General features: G+C 40.2%; 3 protein-coding genes across 6 annotated transcripts; 2 read left to right on the plus strand and 1 right to left on the minus strand.

The window, feature by feature from the left end:
* Positions 1-216: 216 nt before the first annotated feature.
* On the plus strand, positions 217-2,977 carry apof (apolipoprotein F). 2 transcript variants are annotated; one of them, XM_026166420.1, is made up of 2 exons: positions 217-432; positions 1,010-2,977. In XM_026166420.1, the coding sequence occupies exon 2, from the start codon at positions 1,041-1,043 to the stop codon at positions 2,316-2,318; it is 1,278 nt and encodes a 425-aa protein (XP_026022205.1). In that variant the 5' UTR covers positions 217-432; positions 1,010-1,040; the 3' UTR covers positions 2,319-2,977. The 2 variants fall into 2 exon arrangements, with proteins under 2 accessions (XP_026022205.1, XP_026022204.1); XM_026166419.1 differs by having other exon boundaries at positions 218-432; positions 1,005-2,977.
* Positions 2,978-5,441: 2,464 nt separating this feature from the next.
* stat2 (signal transducer and activator of transcription 2) lies at positions 5,442-15,298 on the plus strand. Of its 3 annotated transcripts, none has more exons than XM_026168063.1 (24): positions 5,442-5,668; positions 6,022-6,153; positions 6,241-6,385; positions 6,761-6,856; positions 7,449-7,541; positions 7,628-7,706; positions 7,867-7,949; positions 8,044-8,195; positions 8,299-8,457; positions 8,558-8,647; positions 9,378-9,437; positions 9,574-9,594; positions 9,691-9,784; positions 10,038-10,085; positions 10,182-10,265; positions 10,420-10,518; positions 10,642-10,777; positions 10,970-11,022; positions 11,217-11,302; positions 11,931-12,067; positions 12,179-12,367; positions 12,450-12,504; positions 12,695-12,786; positions 14,490-15,298. In XM_026168063.1, the coding sequence occupies exons 2-24, from the start codon at positions 6,023-6,025 to the stop codon at positions 14,717-14,719; spliced, it is 2,412 nt and encodes an 803-aa protein (XP_026023848.1). In that variant the 5' UTR covers positions 5,442-5,668; position 6,022; the 3' UTR covers positions 14,720-15,298. The 3 variants fall into 3 exon arrangements, with proteins under 3 accessions (XP_026023848.1, XP_026023850.1, XP_026023849.1); XM_026168065.1 differs by having other exon boundaries at positions 5,444-5,668; positions 7,870-7,949; XM_026168064.1 differs by lacking the exon at positions 5,442-5,668 and having other exon boundaries at positions 5,675-6,153.
* A 6,261-nt stretch (positions 15,299-21,559) lies between these two features.
* On the minus strand, positions 21,560-23,828 carry LOC113021710 (G-protein coupled receptor 84-like). The gene is made up of 2 exons (XM_026166421.1): positions 23,729-23,828; positions 21,560-22,976 (listed from the first exon to the last, which is right to left on the minus strand). The coding sequence occupies exon 2, from the start codon at positions 22,963-22,965 to the stop codon at positions 21,742-21,744; it is 1,224 nt and encodes a 407-aa protein (XP_026022206.1). The 5' UTR covers positions 22,966-22,976; positions 23,729-23,828; the 3' UTR covers positions 21,560-21,741.
* Between the last annotated feature and the right edge of the window lie 1,053 nt (positions 23,829-24,881).

Genomic DNA, 24,881 nt, shown 5'->3' on the forward strand with positions numbered 1-24,881 from the left:
GCTAATGGCACGAGGGGAGATTTCTTTCAAGTATTTGGGTCAAAAACAAAACCTGGCGACTGTGTGAGAGGGAACAGGGGGAGCAGAGGGACTAGGTGGGGGGCGGGGAGAATGAGAGGATGGCGGGGCAGACAAACAAAACTGCTTTAGAACACATGGACTTTCCCCCACGTGAATCAATATTCAAGCCCTGATCTCCCTGTTGAGCAATGAGGCCAAAGAGAAGAGGGAGTTGAAAGACGGATGATACAGAGGGAGGGCTGTGGAATGTCATGTGTAAAGAAAGAGATTCTCATTGGAGGCAAAGGGAGAGAAGATCACTATGTACGTTTGGAGAAAAGGGAAAAAGGGGAATACAAAAAGCATCCTACATGGGGAAGCCATCTTGGTCAGACGCTCAGGACTTCATGAGCAACACTAATTATTAATAAGGTAGGTGTACGATAAACATATGGAACAGGATGTTTTTGTTGTTTTTGAGAACAAAACAGGACATGAGCAATTGCTTCAGCTCCGAGTGAGAGGCCAGTTTCAGGACGTGTTGCTCTTTCTTGCTTTGCTAAACAAAATCATTTTTTTACTGCTTTTGCTTTTTTTTTGGGTTTAATTTCACTTTAGATGTAGAATAGATTTGTTAATAGCATTTTTTTTTTGTTAAAGTTACAGTGCGATTAACTCTTTTTTTTACAAACAGCATTTTTGTTCTGGATTTAAAGGTTAAATGTTCTACTAAGGTTATTTTCCTGCACAGCGTACCTTTGCAAATGCATAAACACCATTAAGTCAATATTTGCTTAGTGCCTGCAGCAAAGGATTTAACACCACAAGAATAACACTGCACGGCAGCTAAAAAATTATGAACTCATCTATAAGACAAAGTGGTTTACATTTACTGTGATGACAAACTAACCAAATAATCCAGGTCTTTGATTGCACTATTTACTCAGCACATACAATAATAACCCTAATGTTTTTTTTCCCTTGTTTTTACTATTCTGATTTAGTGTAGTGGCTTTGGAAAAGTGTTCTTTTAAAGCAGGATGATGTCCTCCAAGCTGAAGTGGCTGATTGTGATCCAGCTCCTGCTGAATGAACAGGCCTTGTGCAGGGTCCCACCTCCTTTGGTGCAAAAGAGCACTCTGCTTCCAGGAAGTGACACCCATGAAGCTGTAGAGGTGTCCAAACAGAATCTGGACTCTCTCCTGGGATCTCAAGTTCAGTCTGGTCTCTTACCTGAGGAAAAATCTAAAAGAATCCGATCTGCCCAACGAATGACATCGGTCCTTGGGGCGAAGCTTCAGGAGCAGATTCAAGCTCATTTACATATTCAGGGGAACATCAGCTGTGAGGAGCTGCTGTCAGCCAGCGCTGTGGATGACTCGCTGTCCTCCATGTTTCCACAGGAGCTGTTGGGTCTCTCTTTGGTGCCTGTGTTGGTGGTGGCAGGGTGCCCAAAGGAAGCACAGACCCTGTTGCTGAAGCTGTATGATCTGCTGGGAGTGGCTGATACAGAGGAGCTCCTGATGGAGGTAGAAGGCCTAATAGAGCGAAGGATGAGTAAATCAGCAGCTGCACCAACACCCACATCAGCATCATTGCCTTCAGGGAGAGATCAAACTCAGCGACACATAAAAGCTGTGATGTTTAACATTGAGCAGCTGGCATTCGTGGGAGAAGGCAACACTATTCAGGAGGGGCACTGCGAGGGTTGGAGTCGAGTAAATGGGACCGTGCTGATAGGAAACGCTGTGGAGGGAGGCACAGGTGGACTGGAGGATGCTGTGAGCAGCTGTGAAAGCCTGGGATTCCTGTGTGCTGGTGTGACCAGCAGTGGGCGTCACACACCCGGGATGTACCAGGCAGTGTGGAAAAAAGGTAGTCGCATATTGCCATCTGAATCCACAGAATCTGAGACCTGGATCCATCAGTGCAGCGCCACAGCAGCAACTGGTCACCGGTGGAAGCGCAGCACCCAGAGGAACTGCATCAACAAAAGCGAGCAGCGCGTGTACAGTGTAATGGAGTGGATCCCTGGAGTCAGCACACTCTATAACCTTGGCACAGCTGTGTATTACGCCTCAGTCAACTGTTCTGAAACAGCCAAGGAGAGAGCCATCCTGAGCGCCGTTGACCTCGGAACAGATGCCCTCATGGTCGCCACGGGTGGGACTGCTGGGGTAGCAGGCTATGCTCTGGGTGCAGGGGTGAAGACCGGAGTGAAAGCTGGGGTCAAGTATCTGCTCAACTCCATGAAGGAGGAAGATGACATGCTGGTGAACCAGTTCAGCGTGGAGGAGGGTGTCATCACCATAGACTGAAGAATCAATGAATCACCCTCTTAAACTCTGGCAATAAATACTGACATAGCTACATGTGTAAAGATAGAGGATCAATAATTGATAGCTTACCTGTTTGCATAGTAACTATTAGTGATAATTTGCAGTGCAATTTTTCTTTTCTTTTTTTGTAAGTGTGTACACAACGAAAGAATATTATTAAGACAGATTCCAAATTGTCTGCATATATAAAATAATAAAAGAGAGACAATGTAAGCTAACGATGAAATAAAAGTCATTCCACAGAGTGAAAAATGTCCACATGAGCTGAAAACAGATCCAATAATTTATATCCTCAGAAAGTAAGCTTTAAGCCATTGCTTAGAAATAATATTTTAAGTATATAATTTATAAAGTAGTTTACTAGTTAATCGTATTAGGCAGCAACACTGATGACTGGTCTCAGGAAACAAAACCTTCAGTCCCTCAACACTTTGATTTTGCCCGTCTCTGTTTATCATCTTTTTTATTTTTAATTTGTCTCTTCCTTCAGCTGAAACCTACAGTCAGGTTGTCAGGTCGCAGTCATATTCTCAGCTCGGATTTAATTGCAGGGACACTAGCCTCATGATAAAATATTGTTGCTGTATATGTTTTCCTGTAAATGTTATTAAATTTTACATTAAATTGGTGGCAGTGTATAATGTTATCAGATTGTTTTTTGTGCTGAAAATATTTAATGTGCACGCTCGTGTTGAACTGCAGTACATACCTAACACAGTCTTAATCATGGGAATTTAAACTGTGTATGTACTTCAGCTGACGCTAAGTGATGCTTTAAAGAATATTTACATAATACTTTAAAAAGAAGAAAATAAGTGGCATGGGGTTTGGCACTTATAAGGCGCCTTCAAACTCAATTTAAGCAATCAAAATGCTTCATACTGTAAATTTGAGTCAGCTGATCACACACACATGCGCGCGCACACACACACACACACATATTTGTACAAGGCTTTTTGCAATACCTAAGGACTTTTACCTAACATTCACACTCCAACAGATAACACAAACTGGCCATAAGTGCAGATGTGTTAGTGTGTGATTGTGATGTATTTTATTATCTTTACCCATATAACTAGAACAGACTTAAATGAAATCAATAAAACTCTTTATGTTTTATTTAAATTTTTTTCAAAGTAAGCGCTAACAATGAAGTTCAAGGTCAAATGCTTAGCCAGTTGTGGAATTTGAAGATAAGCCATAAAGAATTGTCGGTAGATTTAAAGTTTTCACTGATTTTATCATTTGGGGTGACCCTGACCTTAACCTTGGCCCGATTTTCAGCACAATTAAATCAGCTCGAGCTGTTATTGATATCTACCATCACACAAAATTTTGATATCTTCAAAACAGTGGATGTTATGCTGCTAAGAAACAGACAGACAAACAAACCGAACTGATTACATACTGCCTCCCTTCAGGGGGGTGAAAAATTCTGTTTAACTGCTTCACTTTCAGGGCCTTGACATTTTGCAGTTGGCCACACTGTTGCAAATTAGACTTAGATTTAAGAGACGCTCCTTGGTATTGGCTTACAGGATACACTCAAATTTCTATTTAATTCCAGCTGTCTGAGACGTTTGTGAATTTGTCTGTTCTCCCTGTTGATGCAGATTATTTATGAACCAAAAGAAAGAAACCCACTGTGTTTCTTTTTTTGTTATTGTTTGGTGCTGGCCCTGTGACTGACCAGTGACCAGTGCAGAGTGTTGCCTGTCTGTTGCCTAATTCCCTCTGACTTGATCAAGATATTCTTACACAACATATTATTTATTTAAAATAACCTGCCACACTCTAAATATACTGAAAAAAGGATAAGAATCAAAATATTTAATCTGATAGGCCCAACAGACCTATAGAATGTATGGTTAAGTTAATAATAATAACTATATTAGATTTGCAAAAGAGAAATTATATTTAGAACTTAGGAATTTCTTCACACCTGCATGGCGCATTTGAGTCAAAGTTTAAAAAAAAAAAAAATCCAAACTGGCATCCTAATTTCTTTGAGTGAAGTGTGACATCTACTGGTGACAGTAGAAATCGAGAGAATGAACACATTAAATACAGTGTGCTGTCGTCTAATAAGCAAAATATGCCTGGCTTGTAAATCAAAACATGCGGAGCCACCCACTGTGAATAGCCCCTGTGGGTTAAGGAGCAGTAAATTGCTGAGTATTTTCTTTCAACCTTTAAAAACACAAAGATTTTGTTTTTCAGCACTTTTCACAGTATGAAAAACATAATGTCACATGCACAAACCCAATATCTGATTTACACACATGAGGACTTGCGTAAATACCTCTGAGCAGTTCTTGCCTTTAATATATTACCCTTTCTTCTTCATCTCCACTGGACCTTTAGTTAGCAACAAGCTGTACAAACTGCGCACAAAATGACAGTCTGTGTATGCTGATTTTTCTAAATTCTCGTTAAGTACAGTAACGAAGTACTTGTACTTCTAAGTACTTCGTTGCACGCCAGCTCTGGGGAGCAGCTACTGTACTGAAAATATGCACAAAGAACTGGAGACTTTCCATGTGTGTCAACGTTTTAGTTCACTGGTAGACAAAAACACCAACTACTCTTCTTCTTAGTATTAATATTATTATTAGTAGTATTAACGTTGTTGTTAATACTAGGTATGAAGGATAAAACGTCATGCTTTTCGAATTTTACTCCAATAAACGTAAAGGTACTTTTTTTCATTTTCATTGTGTTTGCATAAAGGAATACAATAAAAACGACGTGGGAATACAATAAAAAACGCTTTCTTCTCAGGTGATTCTACGAAGACACACAACCTGTTTTGAGGTTTGTTGTGAGTCACATGCTCCTCTTTGGCTTTGTCACTTTCGAAACGTCATTTCTCGGGAAATCTCTTGGTTACACGGCCGTAAGTTTCTATTTTGCTCACTGCTATGCAACGCGAGAGATTGACAGATGCGTTAACCAGCAGAACGCGTGGTCCTGTCCACGGACTAACCAATCAGGCGTTAAGTCTGAACTCACGAGGAATCTGCGAGTCTTGTCGCGACATTTCGGCTCTTTAACTGCCTTTGGTGGAAATTCTTTCAGAGCCAAAATGGCGTCGGGAGTTTAGACGTCATGGTCTTCTTGGGCGGGACAAATAGATATCCAATGAAAAAGCAGTAAAATAAAGACTTGACGGGGAAACACTTTACACGCTTGCTTGCTCTTGACAGTTGTTTTGTTTTACCAGCGTTCCAAAGTAGCTCGACGGAAGAGCTAGATATGCACATTGTCTTAATCTAGCGGAAAGCTAATAAGGTATACTAAGTGGATTCGCACTGATATCTTGCACTGAGGTGAGTAAATGTGTTATTATCGACGGGTCATTATCGACGGGTATTTGTGGTCTTGGCACTTTTTCCGCCAGCTAGCTAACCTGCAGATATAAAGTTTAAATTTTCAGTATCGCTCTTAAACAGTGTGCACGGATTTCACGTCATGCAGTAAGGACTTGGTCAACGGTCATCTGTTGTTCGCTCAGCTGTTGATTTCATACTGGTACAAACTCGCCCACTATACTCTTTATGGCACTGTTTATAAAGTAGTCGCACTCTAGGATGACAAGTTAACACCCGGCATAGATACACATTCGTTCCCGTTGACTTGAATCCAGCCTTTAATGTGATTGCTGGCTGTTTGTGTGCCTTAGGATGGCACAGTGGGACAGATTGAGACAGCTTCCTATTGCGTACCGACAGCAGTTACACGAGCTCTATGACAGAGATGCTTTACCCATGGATGTTCGGCACTACCTGGCCCCTTGGATAGAGAAGCAGGAGTGGTAAGGAACCCTGTGATTCAACGAGTTTCAATGATTACTGTAAGTGAGTATGGCTGTGAAAAGCTCTTATTATGTCATTTTCTACAGGCAGCGGGCAGCACGGGACCATGCCTTTGCTATGGTGCTGTTCCAGGTCCTGCTTGAGAATCTGGACATCCAACACAGCCGCTTTGTCCAGGAGGAGTCATTTTTACTGCAGCACAACATTAGGCGCTATAAGCAGAACTTTCAGGTGTGTCCAGTAAAGGAGCAACCCAGTGACGTCTCTGGTTTAAAATGGAAAAGCAAATTTTGAATAATAGTATCATAATTCCAACCACTCCGTTTACCATGATTTGCTTATGTGTTTACATGCTCAGAATTTCCTGTTTAGCCAAGTGAGAGATATTTAGACATAGGAAAACATTAACCTGTTATTAATCCTTTATTGGCTGATGAGAAATGATAATATGACAGTAAAGGTTTATAAAAAGTGACAAAAGTAAAAAAAAGCCTTTTAATGACCTCCAGTAAGTCTGCACAGTTGATTGGCCTATATACTGTATCAGTGTAATATAATATACTTTAACACATGTGACTCCCAGCCTCTGCTATTTCTCTCTTACAGAGGTATGTGGATGATCCGTGTGCTTTGGCAACCACCATCCTTTGGTTTTTGGAAAAAGAGAAGGAAATCCTGGAGAGCGCTGAACTGGCTGAAAAGGTTGGTGTAACGTCTCATTGTGGTAATTAAAAATAAACTTTATGTATAGCCACTTTTGATAACAATGTAGCTAAGTGCCTTAAGAAAAGAAATAAACCCAGAAAAGCATAGGTATTTAGCATGTACTGTAAAATGGTAATGCTCTGCTAAAAATAGTGCCCCAACACTACACTTGCACACTTGGATATACCTGTATGTGGTTTTTTTTTTTTTACAGGAAAACATTATATCATATGATCTATTGGTGTATTGCCATGTTTTGGCTTTTTTTTATGTTATGACTCCATTGTTAGCTGTTGTGTTTGTAGTATTGCAATTCAGCTTTTAAGTGTAAAATTAAATGCAAACTTTCAAGGAGCCTAGTGTAAATTTTTATCCTGTTTTAGTTTTTTCCATTCAGTTTTTTAAAAAGAGCTGTGTGTGCGAAATAGAACCATGAAACTCACTGTGTGGGCTAAAACGTGAAGATTTTCCCCCCAGCAGTTTTTACACTACACTCTCACTTACTATTTCCCTTGTGACAGCTTCACCCAGTATTACATCTGAAAGACAATAAGATCTTGGTATTAGCTCCACCTTTGTTTATTCTTAGGTCCAGCTTTTGCAAGTTGAGCCAGAGGCAATGGAGACAAGCAGTCAGCAGGACCTTGAACGTAAACTGGCTGGCTTGAGGAATGAAGTGCAGGTGGAGATTATGTTCCTTTGTGTTATTATTTGTATTATATGGATAAAGCATGTCGCAGTTTTTTCATTTCCTTTTTTGTGCTATAGTGTATGGAACATACAATCATATGTCTGGAGGAGCAGCAAGATGAGTTTGATTTTAAATTCCAAACCCAGAAGTTGGAAGGTAAACAAATGAAAACAATCTGGTTATATTTGCATGCTTTAATGTCTGTGAGAGTTAGTTAGTAATAAATCTAAAAAAGATTTAAATCAGAGCTACATGTACTCTTTTGTTTTGGTCTTTGTCATGTGGAAATTTTCATCCCACCATGGAAACTTTTAAGCAGCTGTGGTAGACGAGGCCAGGAAAAAAGAACAGATTAAAGCGCTTCAGTTGCTTGTCAACAAGTTGAATAACTGCAGGAAGGTATGGAGTCAGTAATATTCCTAAATATATTCTTAAATGTTTTATTGTAGTTGTTTAATTATTTACATTCTTATCTCATTTTATCACTTTTTAGAGCACGTTGTCAGGCCTAAATGATATTCTGGACAGGATTCAGGACATCATTGATGTGCTTGTGAAGAAGGAGCTGGTGGAGTGGCAGAGGAGGCAGCAGAAAGCATGCATTGGTGCTCTGGACAATGTTTGCCTGGATCAGCTGGAAAAGTGGTATGTTTATTCTCTTTGAGCTGAATTTGTATTTCCAAAGTCCATCCCCCCATTCTCTAAAATCTGCATGAAATTAAAATAAATTCTCTTTCTGAATCTCTAGGTTCAGCTGTGTGGCAGTGTGTCTGTTCCAGGTGTGGGAGTTTCTTACTAAGTTGGAGGAGCTAGTAGGAAAAGTGTCCTATGAAAATGACCCTGTGAAGGCCCAAAACCCCACACTGCAGAAGAGAGTGGACACTCTTCTAAGAGACTTACTCAAGAGGTATTTCTTTTAGGACACTCTATGATGTTCTCTTTCACTTTTATGTTTTTTTTAGTTAATTAAATGACATTCCCTTTTTTTCTTTTACGTTTACATTTAGCTCCTTTGTGGTTGAAACTCAGCCATCCATGCCTCAGGGGAAAGGATCTTTGGTTCTCCGCACAAATGTCCAGTTCTCTGTCAAAGCCAGGTCAGTGCCCAGCACAGAAATCAGCGTGCACGCAGTGTTTCAATGGACTTATCTGCATTAATAAGAGAGCTACTTTCAGCTGCTCCCTAATCCACATGTTTGATTTGGCAGATTTTGTTTACACTGGGTGTCCTGGCTGGCACAACCCCAGAGGGATTTGTGTCTCCTCCTGGGATTGAACTTTGATCTTTTGCTTTTTAGGAAAATGTTTAAACCTGTAGAGCCACTAATGAGCTTACAGTAAATAATGTCAGAATCAGAATACTTTATTGTGCTCCAAGACAGTAAGAACATTTACTAACTAAACCAAATTAAATAATACAGTATATTACAAAGTTACAAAAAATTAATTAATTATAAATTATAAATATCTCAGCATATTACACAAAGTAAGAATATATGTTTGACATTGCGCCCCCCTTATCTTACTGTACTATGCTGTACTTATTAGGATAATGTGCATATCAAGCTGCTGTATCTTTATAGAAACAGACTGGTATAGAGAGTGGTTTTGTTGGCCTTTATTTCCACCATGTAAACAAAGAATCAATTGTGAAATAATGCGAGTAAGTCTGAAAGTTTGTTGCATTCCTGCAGAGCCATCTCATCTTCTTCCATGCTGTGACCTTGGGAGCATTCCTGGTTTCCTGTTTTTTTTTTTACATTTTTGTCTTCATCATCTTCATATTTCTCAAGCTCTAACATTTTGCACCTGACTTAACCATTTCAGACTTCTTGTGAAGTTTCCGGAACTGAACCACTCCATGAAAGTGGATGTATCCATGGACAAGTAAGTTTTCTCTTTCAGACCTTTAGTTGTTTTCATTACCCTTAAAACAAACTTCCAGGATTTAACATTAGAGAAAGATGTCTAATTCCTCCCTGTGATCACGTCTGCTGTGTTTTTTTCTCACCCTTGAATATAGGGAGGCTCCTCAGATCAAAGGGCAAGTTTTTTTCATTTACATCTAAGTTTCAGAAGCCACGTTGAGCTTTGACATTTGCTGTGAACTTGTTTTTAGTAAACCTCCTGTCTTTTGTAGGTATCGACGTTTCAATGTCCTGGGGACTAAAATTAAGGCCTTGAACATGGCTGAGAGCACGAATGGAGGCATGGTGGCAGACTTCAGACATCTGGTATATTCAATAATGAATTCATAAGCAATTAGATACAAAGACTTTTATACAACTGTGACACAAAAATGGTTTAAAACCAAATATTTAACAATGTATTTAACATGTAATACATCAGCTACACTCAAGTAATTCAAAAAATAACATTTATATCAATATACAGCCTTTACTGGCAGGTGAGAATTTTTATTTGTTATTTGGGAGTGACTGTGTGTGCGTTCTTACTAGTTAATTCATAAATACTATTTGTCTGTAGACTTTGAAGGAGCAGAAATCAGGAGGTGGTGGCAAAGGAGTCAGTGATGTGAGTTAATATCGGTAACCCTGCTGATACCATCTCTTCTTAATGTTACATCATAATAAAGGAATAATGATCTGTGTGTTACTTTCTTGTTTATAGATTTCTCTGAGTGTTACAGAGGAGCTGCATATCATCTACTTCAACACTGTATTTGAGCTGAAAGGCTTCTCTGTTGAGCTGCAGGTGGAGTTTCTTCTGCGTTTTTCATGTTATATGGCTGCCATCACAGATAAAGAATATTAGTTCCGTTTAAAAATTAATCATTAATTTGCAGCTTTGGTGACAGAACTATGACCTAAGTAGAAGCTATATGTTTTTATGGCACACACACTTGTAGGCCTCCACCCTCCCTGTGGTCATCATCTCAAACTCCAGCCAGCAGCAAAGTGCCTGGGCATCTGTCCTCTGGTTCAACATGCTCAGTCAGGATCCCAAGGTGATAAGTCACTGTTACTGGCAGACATGCTGTGCTTTTGCATTCAAGTTCCCTTGTAATACAATTACGGGCCAGACTAAATTAATCGTGTACATATGATGTGCATATGTCTGCTTTTCCCAGGATGTTATGTTCTTCGCCAACACTCCTGCAGCTACTTGGCCTCAGTTTGGAGAGATGTTGAGCTGGCAGTTTCTCTCGGCCACAAAACGTGGCCTGGATGACACTCAGCTGGAAATGATTGCAAACAAGCTCTTTGGTAAATTCTTCCACCGTCTTCTGCTTCATTCTGCTCATTGTTGACAACACCTACTTTCATGTACTGTTAAAATGTATCTTGATTTTGCAAACTTTACATTTATAGATAGTAGCACAAGACTGACATAATTCGTTGTCCTTTGTGGCTTGTAAGCATGCTTGTGATTGTCCATCGTGTTTTTTTAATCTCCAGGCAAAAAGCCAAACTATGACAGCTGCACAGTCCCGTGGTCAAAATTTACCAAGGTAAGAGCCCTAAAAGCTACTGGTTTTTTTGTAATCCCTCAAGCCATACTTTGCAAGTCTTGAGTAATTTAACCTTAAGCCTCACCACTAAAAACAATTATTACATCTCATCTAAATATATCTGAGCATTTCGTTGCAGAGAACATAGGCCTGTAAGTGTGTCCAAATGACATTTTCTGCTGTTTGTGTTACAGGAGAATACTCCTGACACTTTCTGGGTGTGGTTTGATGGCATTTTGATGATGGTGAAAACATACCTTGAGGATCTGTGGAGGGATGGGTATGATTGTTATACATTCTTAGAAGCTTTTTTGCTTGAATGATTCATAGGTCAGTTTTAATGGGTTAAACAAAACAAACATTCCTCTGATCATGGTTAACTTTAAGGACTGGACTGAGAATGACTGAAAAACAAACCAGTGTCCAAATAAAAATTTTGAAAGACCTTCAGAAAGCCTGGAGAACTATTGCTCAAGACAGCTTACACAATTACAAAATAACAAGGGATTTTGACTTTCTAAATGAATGAGATGTGGCTCAAGACTTCTGCACAGTACTGTACCTTCCATATTATTTGTACGTCACACAGAACAAATAGGTACCTCTTAACTCGTGACAACTATATTGGATAATCCTTTTTTGGAAAAATCTGCAGGTTGTCCTCCAAATGTTATCAACAAATGTCTGTTTTATGTAAAGAAAAGTAAGCGTCTGTATTTGAAAACTTGACAGCAGTGTCAGGTTAATGTTTAAGCAGATTAAAAGAATCCAGCCACTTGCCACACTGTCAGTATTGTAATCTGGATAACTCTGTTTCTAATATGCATGGTCCAGTTTAGCTCATAACGTCAGTCTCCGTGAAACCTGAAATGTTTGCTTTTTAAAATAAAATTCCTTTTGTGCTTCAGGCTCATCATGGGTTTTGTGACCAAAGGCAAAGAGAAATCTCTCTTGAAGAAGAAAAAGAGAGGCACGTTCTTGTTGCGTTTCAGTGAAAGCGTCATTGGGGGAATTACCTTCTCCTGGGTGGAGATCACTGTGACTGGTGAGAGTGTTTTGGGTTTTTTTTGCTTGTATGTCTGAAAGAAATACAACTAAGCTGCATTTCACAGTGGCCGGGGTAACCTGTTTAATACATCATCCACTGTCTGTTTAGGTGAGCCTGATGTAAAGACAGTCCAGCCCTTCACCAAAGTTGACCTTTCCCAGATTCCCTTCCATGAAATCATTCGAAATTACCAGATCTTAGAAGCTGAAAATGTCCCAGAAAATCCTCTACTCTACCTGTATCCGGACACCCCGAAAGATAAGGCTTTTGGAAAGTATTACACTGAGAAGAGTGGAGGTAAGGCCACCATTTAAAATATTATTGAAGTTAGTCCTGCAGATGACCCATTAAATCAAATTTCTCTTTCTTTTTGTTTCAGAGGACAGTCCATACATAAAGTACATCAAAACCAAGCTGGTGTTTGTTTCCAAGGAGTAAGTATGCGGTCCATATACATTCAGGCTAATTTATAGTGTCTTGCTTGTTGGAATTAAAGAAAAAAAAAAACCCATCCCATTAATACAACAAACTTAAATACACTTCACTTAAAAAGTGGTGTGCCCACACCTTTTTTTTATGTCATGAGCTAATGGTTGTAATGACTGTTTATCATTGGTCATGTAGGAACACACTGGAGGCCAGGTCACCCATGCCCTCTGACATGGCACAGGGTGAAGGCCTGGAGCCAATGAATGGCCTGTGTGGAGAGGCAGCTGGTGAGTCATGCCTCTCCTTGCTGTCCAATCCAGCTTAAGACCTTGTCAAACAAATTACTCACCTTCCATCAAAAATCTCTGTCACCATCCCTGTGATGGTCTTGCAGTGCATGAAATCAATGCGTAGCATGCTGTCTGAATATAGTAGATGTCAGGTGACAGCTTTTTAAAAGATTTATTTATTTATTTTTTATCCTTGAATTGAACTTTTGTGGGAATGTTGGCTGCTTTTACTGCATGCACATGGTGCAGTGAACATAAAGCCTTGTTCTGGCCAAGCAATAGAATCACTAACACGTTTTATTATCCTGCTGCTTTTTGGTCCTTTTACATTAAATTACATGCTAATGACTACTGAAGTAATATACATACTTGCATCTCTAAAACTCACAATTAAATTATATTTACTTCATTTAATTACTACAAAAATGTTTACAGTACGTTATGTTTGACTTTTTGGTCAAATCAAAACCTTGCTTGATCCCATTCATAACAAGCAAAAATCTTACCTGATTTAAATCTTTGCGATCTCCCCTTTGAGGTCACCTTCTCTGCTGTCCTCACTGCTCAAAGTGCTTTTGCCCTGTTTGCATTGATCCCTACAAGTCCTGTTCTCATCACTTGCAATTGTTCATCTGCAATGCATGCTGGATCTCTTCAAGCTTTAAAGGTTAAAGTCATAGAGAACTGTAGAGTGCAACAGGGACTGCCCGCTTTTTTAATGGCTCCGCTTTCAGAAGCAAATTTTCCATTTGTTTTCTCTATTGACACGTCAGAAAATCCTTAGAGAAAGACTTAAGCCTTGAGCGAAGGCAAACAGCTATGAGGTTGAATCATAATTTGAATTGGAAAATGAAAAAAAAAAAGTCCTAGACCATGTACATAGATAGCTTAACTTTAATAAAATGCCCGTCCCCACGCGTTTGAAGGCATTTTTGAGGTTCAAAATGTGTTTTGTTATAGTTAGGTTTAGGCTAAGCGGCTAGGGAAAGTGTAATGTAAATGAGATGTCTGGACTAAGATATGAAAATGTGTGTGTGCTGTAATATAGAACAATTCAGTTCAATTTAGTTTTATTCATATAGCGTCAGTGCTTTGTTCATGGCTGCAGTCAAACTCTCACAGTTTCTGAGGTTTTGCACTCGTTAAGTGACTTGATGTTCTCGGATTTTAATATTTCCGTGATTCTGGGTTCACAGGGAAAATAATATTAACAGTATTTTCTATGCGCGTCTGAGTTTTATGACGGAAAAATATGGGGGTGAGGGTGTAGTAGTAGTCAGATTTAGTCATGTGTAGGATTTTTATGTACAGGGTTAATTATTTATTCAGTAACATGTAAATTATTGAGCTTAAAAGACACTTTCAGTCAGATTTAAATATTTTACGGATGGTTAAAATGCTCATTTTTGTTTTTTCTAATATGCCATAAAATAAACTATTCCTTTACAAAGGGTATGTGATATTTGTATTTAGTATCGATTCAACTGAGCTATTCTGAGGTAAAAAAAAAAAAAACTATCTAAGTTAGACATCGTTTAAATGTTCTGTACAAAATCAGTTCCTGTGATTTTCTATTTTCTGCTTTGGGCTTCAACAGCAAATCACATGTTTTTTCAGTTTCATTTCCCTAGCGAGAGCATAAATAAACTACACAGCGATGACAACAGATTCAACTTTTTTTTTTCCTTCTTCACTCTTAGAACAAGACGGGGATCTTTATCCTCTGACGCCACCACTGGAATCTTATGACCCTGATCCCATGATGAATGGCTCTGTTGAAGACCCAGAACCACCGCAGGATCTGCTGATGTATCTCAACAATCCAAACCTTTTTGACAACGACCTCCTGCAAGATGACCAATCTCTGCCTGATTTCAGCCTTCAAGGATTTAACTGTCTGCTCCCACAGTCCTGTGGCAGCTTCCCTTAGCTTCTGTTTGTATTCAACCATATCACTATACATAATGCACTTGTTAGCTTTACACACAGTACAGCATTTCTATCAGAAAAATGTGGCACACGTGGCAAATCCAGCATAAATGAAATAGTTTGCTTTTAATTCCGTTTTCATGTGAGATGCTCAACAGCCCATCTGATGACCCTGAAAATCACACATAACTGATGTTTTTGTTCACTGTATAAATTTATAGAGCATCCCTGTGAATCCTAAACTATTTTTACTGCTATATGAAGAGATACACGTAAGAACATTGAATGAGCCGCACTCATATCAGTCCATACTTTATTATTTTAAGATTAGGCATAAAGTCTAAATCATGCTTAAAAACTGACCAGGTAAGGAGGCGGGAAAGGTTTGTATGAGCTATTACTGCATAGACTGCACATAATTTATTATATCTTTGTTTATTTTGAACCCTTTGTTATTGTTTTAATATTGGCACATACAACGTGATAAAATTCACGTGAACATCACACTTCCTGTTTTAGTTTGTCCTTTTATAGTAACACTGTCATTTAAGTCACAATAAAAGCACCAGTAAAGAAGAAATGTGTGGTTTGATTATTAACACAAATTGTACATTGACAAATGTAGGAAACTGGTTTTATATTTTTAGCCTGCACCTCATTACCTGTAAAAATTGTGGACTAGAACTAATATTTTGACTATTATGATGATTTTCTGCTGATAGAACTTTTTTTTTTTGCACAGAAACAGGCTGGACATGAAAGTCATGCTGTCATGTTAGTTTGTTGCAGCCATATTTGAACAACGGGTGAAGCCCTCAGTCATTAGCTGGCTTTTAGTTGCATCACACATGCCTGCTAATTGGTACTTACATTTTAATCACTAGAGCACAAAATTGTTTGGCTGTCTGTTTATGCAATTTAACAATGCTCTGTATATAGACACAATTAAGAGAGACTCATGAATATGAGGAGGAGGAATCTGAAAAAGTCACTTTCTCTGGAATAGCTTACAATCTAGAGGCAGCTAGAGGAGCTGCAGTACGTGTCACAGGGTTGGCTTCATCTTTCACCTATGACGCTGCCTTTTGTAGTAAGTAGGAAGCTAGTTGACTTAAGAAACATATTTCAATGACAGAAAGCCCCAAAACAAAGGAGAAAGGTCAGTGAATACTTGTTTTTTCTAATTTCAGGTTGCAAAGTTCAAAATTAGTTACATGGCCAATCAACCATGAATTATCCCAAAAAAGAGAATGAATATTTACTTCTTGAGAATTGCAAGTGTCACATTGAAATATTATTTTCTTTTCTACTTTCCCATTAGTAAACCTCAAATGTGACTGAGTTGATCGCTTAATGCCTAAAGAAACATGTCCTTGTTGAGATGTAATTTTTCATTATTTTGCTGGAGAGATTTTAAGGATGCTAACACCAAATTTACCTTTCTGATTGTCATCTTGAGACTCATACTCAGTGGCTGAAACCCTCCCCTTGGTTAGTCCGAGGTGCCACAGACTGTTGCATAACAGTGCATAACTTGTTTAAGGGCAAAACTGATGCAAATCTCAGCGAAGAGGCTCAGTATAGGTCACCACTAGCAGCACGTGCCTGCAACCAATAAGTGAAACTGTTTACCATGTTTCTGTTCCCCTTGTGATAATTTCAAGGTGTTTTGGGTTGTTTTTGGTTGTATTTGGGTTATTTCACAGATCACAGCTGTGATCCATCGACTGCACATAGAGTAAGGGAGAGAGAGAGAGAAAATTTCACTAATAAAGCTGAAAGAAAAAATCAGTGATGGAGCTGATAATTTAATTATATGTGAGTAATTTTCTTAATAAATCCATAACTGGTCAGAAAATTGAAACTAGTTTTTTTTGGAGACCTGGAGTGTAAATGTGCTTGTCTCTAAAGCACTTTAAAGCAATAAATAAAATAGTTGTGATATTGTGAATGTTTTTGTATTGTGAATTTTCCAAAATAACTAAGGGAAATTTATTTAACACAATTCAAAAAACAAAAAAACAAAACAAAACACAATTCAGTGGGCTACATACTGAACTTAGAGGTTAGAAACAAAGGCTGGTTCACAAGGCTGACTCTAGATAAGATTTACAAGCTATGTCTAGTGATAATAGATTAAATATTTTTGTTTAACAAAAAAAGAAATGGCATGAATTAGTGTCACCCTGCTACTTCCTGTACTTTCAATAGTAGTTCTGTATAGCTCAGTGTCCACCCTGTTACAGGGGCAAGTGGTTTACAACATGAAAGCTTTGAGTTTCTGTTTTATTTGATTTGATATACCTTTATTAGTCCCACAAGGGGAAATTTCATAAGGCTGCCGACCTATTGCACGCAATGGCTGCGCCATCTTACCCTCCGACCATACATACATTACACAAAACATCACATGGGGAAGACAGGTCAGAGAGGTATAACAATGGAAAAATGCACCACATGAGGAAAGATAAGGAGAAAAAAAAATAACTCCCCCACAGACCGAGCTCCAACAGGGAGATCAGTTTGAGAACAGAAAAAAAATGATGGGTGTGTGCATATCAGTGTATATGTATGTGTGTGCGTGTCCAGAGTTCAGCTGAGACAGTGTCCTTCGCCCTGCTAGGCTAAGTAAACAGTCTTCCAGCCAACCCAGGTGGCCTTGCATGGAATGGGAAGGAACAGACTAAACACAGTCGTTCTGTGATGTTGTCATTTCTTGTGCTCAAGGAGCAGATTCTGAGAACTCACGGCAGTGCGTCTCCCCGAGATGTCATCCAATTTGCGCACAGAGATTCCGAGCTAACCCTTCCGAGGTGTAATCCAGTCTGCAGTCAGAGATCTTATGAGTATTTATAGCAGCCGTAGCCTCTCCAAGATCTTATCCGTGCTGCACTCAAACCCATTTTGAGAAACTCACGCCTCTCCCATTGTTTCAATCCCAGCGGGCAGCCTTGTGGGGGTTTGAACAACAGGTTCCGCTTCCTTAATTCTTCGATAAGTCAGGGCCAAGCCAGCTCCGATCCGCCAGAACCCTGTTACCATGGTTCCGAATAGGTAGATATCTTCAGCACTCAGGCTCACCCAAGCCCAAACTTCTCGTTGAGAAAGGGGTGCTAATTGCATTTAAGGACCAGTTGATCCAATCCATAATTCCTCTTTTAGGTTTTAGAGAACTGTCATGAATCGCTGTGCGGCAGGCAGGAGTTGGACCCAAATGCAGGACTCACAGACTCGGGGGGGTGAACTCAAAACACAGCTTTATTTGCTGGCAGGGGAAAAACATACAAACTAAACTAATCTAAACTGGGACCAACAAACTAAAACTCACAAGGAGGGAGACAAGGAGACACAGGGAGATCCACACAGCATGAGGGACAACACAACACTGACTCAGAGAAACACAGGGTTTAAATACACTGGGGAGTAACGAGGGGAATGAGACACAGAAGGAGGGCACAGCTGGGAGAAATCAGGACTGACGATGTCGTGTTTTCAATAAAACATCAGTAGTAGTGAGCAAGCTTCTTTATTTTAACGTGGCTCACATCCATGCACGCAAACATAACCTGCCGCTGCTTCTACGACACAGTATATATCACAATTTATATATCACAAACCTAGGATCACTGGACTAAATGACTACAGACCCGTGGCTCTGACATCTGTGGTCATGAAGTCATTTGAGCGCCTAGTTCTCTCCCATCTCAAGACCCTCACGGCCCCCCTCCTGGACCCCCTGCAGTTTGCATACAGAGCCAACAGGTCTGTAGATGACGCCATCAACATGGCCCTACACTTCATCCTGCAGCATCTGGACTCCCCAGGAACCTACGCCAGGATCCTGTTTGTGGACTTCAGCTCTGCCTTCAACACCATCCTTCCAGACCATCTCCGAGGCAAGCTTTCCCAGATGAATGTGCCTGATCCCATCTGCCGGTGGATCACTGACTTCCTGATGGACAGGAAGCAGCATGTGAGGCTGGGAAAGAATGTCTCGGACTCTCGGACCATCAGCACCGGCTCCCCTCAGGGCTGTGTTCTTTCTCCTCTGCTCTTCTCCCTGTACACCAACTGCTGCACCTCCACCCACCAGTCTGTCAAGCTAATCAAGTTTGCAGATGACACCACCGTTATTGGACTCATCTCGGACGGGGATGAGTCTGCCTACAGGAGGGAGGTTGAACGTCTGGTGTCTTGGTGCAGCCACAACAACCTGGTGCTGAATGCCCAGAAGACAGTGGAGATTATTGTGGACTTCAGGAAGCACACAGCCCCACTCCCCCCCATCATCCTGACTGACACCCCCATCACCTCTGTGGACTCATTCCGCTTCCTGGGTACCACTATCACCCAGGACCTGAAGTGGGAGCCCACCATCACCTCCGTCATCAAGAAAGCCCAGCAGAGGATGTACTTCCTGAGGCAGCTGAAGAAATTCAACCTGCCAACACGGACGATGATGCAATTCTACACCGCAATCATCGAGTCCATCCTCACCTCCTCCATCACCGTGTGGTACGCTGGAGCCACTATCAGGGACAAACAGAGACTGCAGCGTGTTGTGCGCTCTGCTGAGAAGATGATTGGCTGCAGACTCCCATCTTTGCAGGACCTGTACACCTCCAGGACACTGCGGCGTGCAGCTCGGATCTCAGCTGACCCTTCTCACCCTGGACACAGTCTGTTTGACCTGCTCCCCTCAGGCAGGAGGCTCCGGTCCATTCGCACCAGAACCTCTCGCCATAAGAACAGTTTCTTCCCCTCTGCTGTTGGACACATGAACAATAAACGTACGACTGTTCCCACCACTAACACATGACCCTACGCTGTGTTCACTGCATCATTCCATGTTTTGGCACTGATCACCACCTGCACTCATGTATATATCTTTCTACATAGCACGTTTAATTCTTATTCTCATGTATATATCTCATGTATATCTCATGCATATATCTTTCTACGTAGCACTTTTAATTCTTATTCTTACTTTTATTTTTTCATGTCTATTTAAGCGCAATTTATGACAGTATGTTTGCACTGAAGCACCGCAGCAATTTCCTAATGTTGTAAACCTGCTCAACATTTGGCAATAAAACCCTTTCTGATTCTGATTCTGATTCTGAATTTGGTTAGACAGCCCCCTAGTGGTGAAGCTGAACTACCCACATAACTCCTATCAACAGACGAGACAAGCAAAGCAGGACACATTCACATAAGACACGGACCTTCAAAGTAAAACAGGAAGGATCACACAGAGACGCGAACTTGACACAGTGGAGACAGCAACTAAGAAACACAGAGACATAAACCATGAGGCAGAGGACTCGATGAACCAAACGACAGAGGGAAACTCAAACATGCAGACACAGACTTACACAGAACAGAGGGGACACAGAGAGACATGAAGGGCAACGGATCAAAACTAGAAACCATAGAATAAATCACACACAAGTACAATAATACAAACATCACAAGGAACTAAAAACGCTGGGTCAGGAGACCCAGGACCATGACAAGAACAGACTGTGAGAGAACGTTCCAGGGAAAATACAAAAAAACCACGAGACTAGACAAGGACATAAGAGGCTAAGAAGGGAAGCTAAGGGAGAGGAGGAGGAGGAGAAAAGTGCGACTGCCTTCGTCAAGAGCAAGAGCAGAATCCGTCATTTGTTGTGGTTAATGAATATAGTGTGACACTATATTTTTTGTGCTTAGATTTTTGTAATTGTAGAATAATCTTTCACTTAATCATCAATCAATTTATTAAAAATGATTTACTCCCGTGGCTGATTTAATGCAACCCTGTCACCTGCAAATGCATTGAAGTAGAAACTGGTTTTGTTTTACTGTTCAATTTACTAAAAGATTCAGAATCAGTGTGTTTTTTAATGCAACCCTTAAACTGCCTTTCAACTGAACTGAAATTTAAAACTTCCACTGGCTGTCTGTTAGTGAAACACTGCATTTGATGAAGCTGTAATGTAAGTGAGCCAAAGAAAGACTTACTTTAAAAAAAAAACACTTAAAGGAGTTAAAGATGATCGTAAACAAGTAATCAAGGAAAATCATTACCACAAAAAAAAACCTCTAACAAGGAGACAAGGTTAAGCATGTCCAAGAGCAAGAGCCATGTTAATGGTTTCCTTGTCACAGAAAAAACACTTCAATATCAAAAGTAGCACAATATGCAAGAAAACTGCTCCCACTAAAGGTGGAAACAGCAAACTTTTTCACCACAGATTACAACCAGGCTTTACTTACTTTCAGCAGCTGGATGACAAGGCTGACTCAAGATAAGATTTACAAGGTTAAGTTACTGTAGTTACTGTTAAGCTTAAACATGTTAAGCAGTTCATACTTTATACTATACTTATAATTTCCAAGGAAAGCACCACATACACTGCTTTTACGCTTTGACTTGTGCTGTGTCACAACTTTCACATTTGAATTAACCATTGCTGCTTCTGGCACTTTTTCCATCAGCTTCCTTTGTGCCGAAGTGAGTAAAATACTGATAACCCGAACATGTTTGTACATGCACGTTTCACCCACATATTACCCTAAAGGCTGCATGACCTGACCTATTCTTACCATTAGTCACTATCAGCAAAGGAAGTACAGAATTGAGACACAGTGTAGAGTCCTAAGTTCCTGAGTTGCTGAAATAAGGCGTGTTGCATTGAAAAGCAATATCCAGCACTGATTTTGTAATCCTGGAGGGTTTTTTAAATATGATGTAAGTGACACAAAATAATGACGTGTAACAAATACAACAATGTAATATGTATTACAATATATAATTTATTACATAACAAAAACACATGTTCTGGTTTGGGTATATACAAAGTACAGAACACTGTGAAACATCCCTCTAAAGATGACAACATATAAAAATATAATTGTTAAGATTTTTGTGCGTATTAAAGAGCTGTAATGTAACATGAATAACAAGAGTGATAAAAGCAGTGTTGTATGTCGGACAAGTTTCAGTTCCAAGGAATCAGGATCCAGTAGCGGCATGTTTTACCTGCTGTAGAGGCGGGTAAAGGGAGCCGCCATCTTACTCAGCACCACATGATAGGCCTGTCGAAACTGGCGGTTCATGATGGCATACAGCACAGGGTTAATGCAGCTGTTGAGCCAGGTGAGATTGGCACAGAACATGTGCAATACCTGTGGAGCGCGGTTCTGTTTGTCGGCTATGTTCAGCAACAGAAATGGGACAAAGCAGAACACAAAACAGAGGAAAACAGTGAAGCACATCCGTGTCACACGCTTGAATTCACTGTCGTCCCCTGAGGTTGCAGAATGCGATGAGTGAGCTGTTTTAGCAGGTGTGGTTGTAGGTGGTTTTTCGATGATATCAGTGGAAGGCTTCTGTGCTGCTGATGAATTTAATGCTGTGTCATTGCTTGTGGTGAAAAAGGAAGACTTTTCACAGGTCACATTTTGATTTTTCACATCCATGTTTTGGGATATTTCATGGCTGCTCAGATCAGAGGTGCATGTCTTTATGCCGCTCTCCACACCGCTGTCGTCGGTCCCTTGAACTGAATTTGCTGGTTTTGTCTTGGATGACCGGCGGCTGAGTCTGTAGCGGAGCAGAGCCTGTGATGCAGCCTGAACTTTTTTGTAAATGAGCAGGTAGAATGCACCAACAATGCCCAGACCAATAAAAAAATAAAAAAATAGCAGGATGGTGGTGTAAGGACGACCCTCGGTACGATGGAAGCTGCAAGTGCACACCTGTGGCACAAACACATAGACAGACCAGAGTGGACCAAAGCTGACCAGGCCGAGCGCCCACGCAAAGATGATGAGTAAAGTAAGACCGTGGTTAGAAAAAACACGGTCAAACACAGCTCTCTTTGCGACCAGGAGATATCTGCCCACTGCTACCAGGCAGAGGGTAATGATGGAGACAGAGTTGGAGAGGAAGAGGAGCAGGCCGAAGATTCTGCACCACAGATGACCACTGCGCCACCTGAGGTGTAGATAGGAGTCGACGGAGATGGGCTGCAGGATGGTGCAGTACAAGAGATCAGCGACAGCCAGGTTGACAATGAGCACATTGAAGCGAGTCCTCAGATGTGGGTCTAAAACGAAAGCCAGAACGGTCATCAGGTTCCCGACCGTACCCGTGATGGTTACAGCACATCCCCACAGCACAGCGAAGTACCGGTAGATTTCAACAGAAGGACTGTAGCAGGAGAAGACATCCTCGGTGTGGTTTGTTTGATTCATCATTATTCTGTCAACTAAACAGGAATCAAAACACTGGTTAATGTCTTTGCACTGTGCTTACTGAAAGTTAAAAGGGAAGCTACAGGTGGATTACACAGTTAACCACTTCCTTTTTTAGAAACACCGCTCATTTACTTTGTTGTGAAGAGCAGGAATAGAATAGAATTCAACTTTATTGTCATTGCACATGTCACAAGTACAAGGCAATGAAATGCAGTTGCTGAAATGCAGGAACACTTGATCAAAGATATTTTATGTGGTTATGTATAGCCCAGGGTCCACCCTGTTACAGGGCAAAAGAGCAAGTCGTTTACAACATGAAAACTTTGAGTTTCTGTCTTAGTTATTCATTTGTGTCACTGTGTGATTATATTTCTTGTGCTTTGATCTTTGTAGTTTTAGGAAAATCTTGCATTTAATGATCAATTAATTTAGTAAACATAATTTACTGCTTTGGCTGATTTAATCAAACGCTGTCACCTGAAAATGTCAACAGTGTTAACCAAAATGAAGTAGAAACTGGTTTTGTTTTCTGTTAGTCAAGTTCAGCTCACTTAATGCAACCCTTAAATTGCCTTTCAGCTGAACTCAAATTTAAAACTTCTACTTAGATGTTATGGCGGAAAAACTGCATTTAATTAAGCTAAAATGTAACTGATCCAAAAATAAGACTTAACATAAAAAAACACTTCAGTAGTTAAAGATGATCATAAACAGTCATTACCAATAATCAAGGAAAATCATGAGAGAAGAAAAAAGTTCTCACCTTTAAATACTTGTGGTCCCCGTTCTGACTGTTAACATGTAGCCGAGTAATTCTTTGCAGTGCACCGCCACACTGAATGTTTCTCTTTCTGCTGATGCCACTGTGAGCATGTGTCTCCTCTGTGTTGCTTAAGTACCTGTTACACTGTGAAGTGATTTGAAGCAGGGAATTTCCACTGTCTAAATTTGGGAAGCAAGATTGAGTGTATTTTTCCATTTTCCTAATTTCTGATGTAATAATTAGATGTCCAAAAAAATTTTTCATCTATCTATGAGTTATGTGTGCATGGCATGAAATATTTTGATCATTATCACAGTATTTGCACAGTACTTCAATCAAAAGGTACTGCATTATTTTATGGATTACATTTTTATGCACAGCTGTCTGCTTTTAGAAGACCGACGTGGAGTTTAATGATCAGGTGAGTCGCTCCCTTGTCATTTCATGACAACTGAAACAGACAAAAGATGCTAAGAACCAAAAACAGGCAGCAAATGATGGTGACTTCAGTAAAGGCATGACAGAGCAACTCAAGGGACGAAACAGCATTTGATACAAGTAATGAAAATGGAATCCCTTGAAAAATGTATAACAATCTAAGTCCTAAATAGTCCAGTCCAATCTGAAGTATTTAAATTAATTTTCTACTTTGCTTTGGACAGGAAACACTGTCCAAAGCTGCATACTGACAAATGCATCTCCTTTGCATCTGCAGGTTAGTAACAGACAGATAAAAGTGTTACCGCCAAACCACAAATTTGTCCCTTTATAGCTTCCTGTTTCTGTAAATAGAGACCATTTTATGAGGTCTCAAATGCAACATACACACAGAGCAGTAAGCAGTGAGTCACGAGAAAATGCAGAACAACTACTGAAATTGTCTGTGACGTCTTTTCTTGTCTCTTTGAGTACAGAATTGCAACAAAGTTGTGGGGGGGGGGGGGGGGGGGGAAGTTGTGGCAGTTAATAAAGAGGATGTTTTTAACATATATGACATGTATTATTAAGCAAATCCTGTTCTTAAGTAAGACTTTTCCACTGTGTGGCAGTAAAAGGACAAAAGGACAAAAAGGAGAGTTTCTGAATATTGTTTCCACTGTGCACCACAGAGGGTTCCCGAAAGCTTGTGTTTATTTCACATGAAACATGGTTT

Source organism: Astatotilapia calliptera, chromosome 5, assembly GCF_900246225.1.
Source record: "Astatotilapia calliptera chromosome 5, fAstCal1.2, whole genome shotgun sequence".
In the NCBI taxonomy this organism is placed as follows: Eukaryota; Metazoa; Chordata; class Actinopteri; order Cichliformes; family Cichlidae; genus Astatotilapia; species Astatotilapia calliptera.

Excerpts from the sequence above, each read along its gene's own strand:
- LOC113021710 (XM_026166421.1), bottom strand. The coding sequence starts at position 22,965 with ATGATGAATCAAACAAACCACACCGAGGATGTCTTCTCCTGCTACAGT.
- apof (XM_026166420.1), top strand. The coding sequence starts at position 1,041 with ATGATGTCCTCCAAGCTGAAGTGGCTGATTGTGATCCAGCTCCTGCTG.
- stat2 (XM_026168063.1), top strand. The coding sequence starts at position 6,023 with ATGGCACAGTGGGACAGATTGAGACAGCTTCCTATTGCGTACCGACAG. Across the intron at positions 6,857-7,448 it reads GCGCTGAACTGGCTGAAAAG|GTCCAGCTTTTGCAAGTTGA; the intron begins GTTGGTGTAACG and ends GTTTATTCTTAG. Across the intron at positions 7,950-8,043 it reads AGTTGAATAACTGCAGGAAG|AGCACGTTGTCAGGCCTAAA; the intron begins GTATGGAGTCAG and ends ATCACTTTTTAG.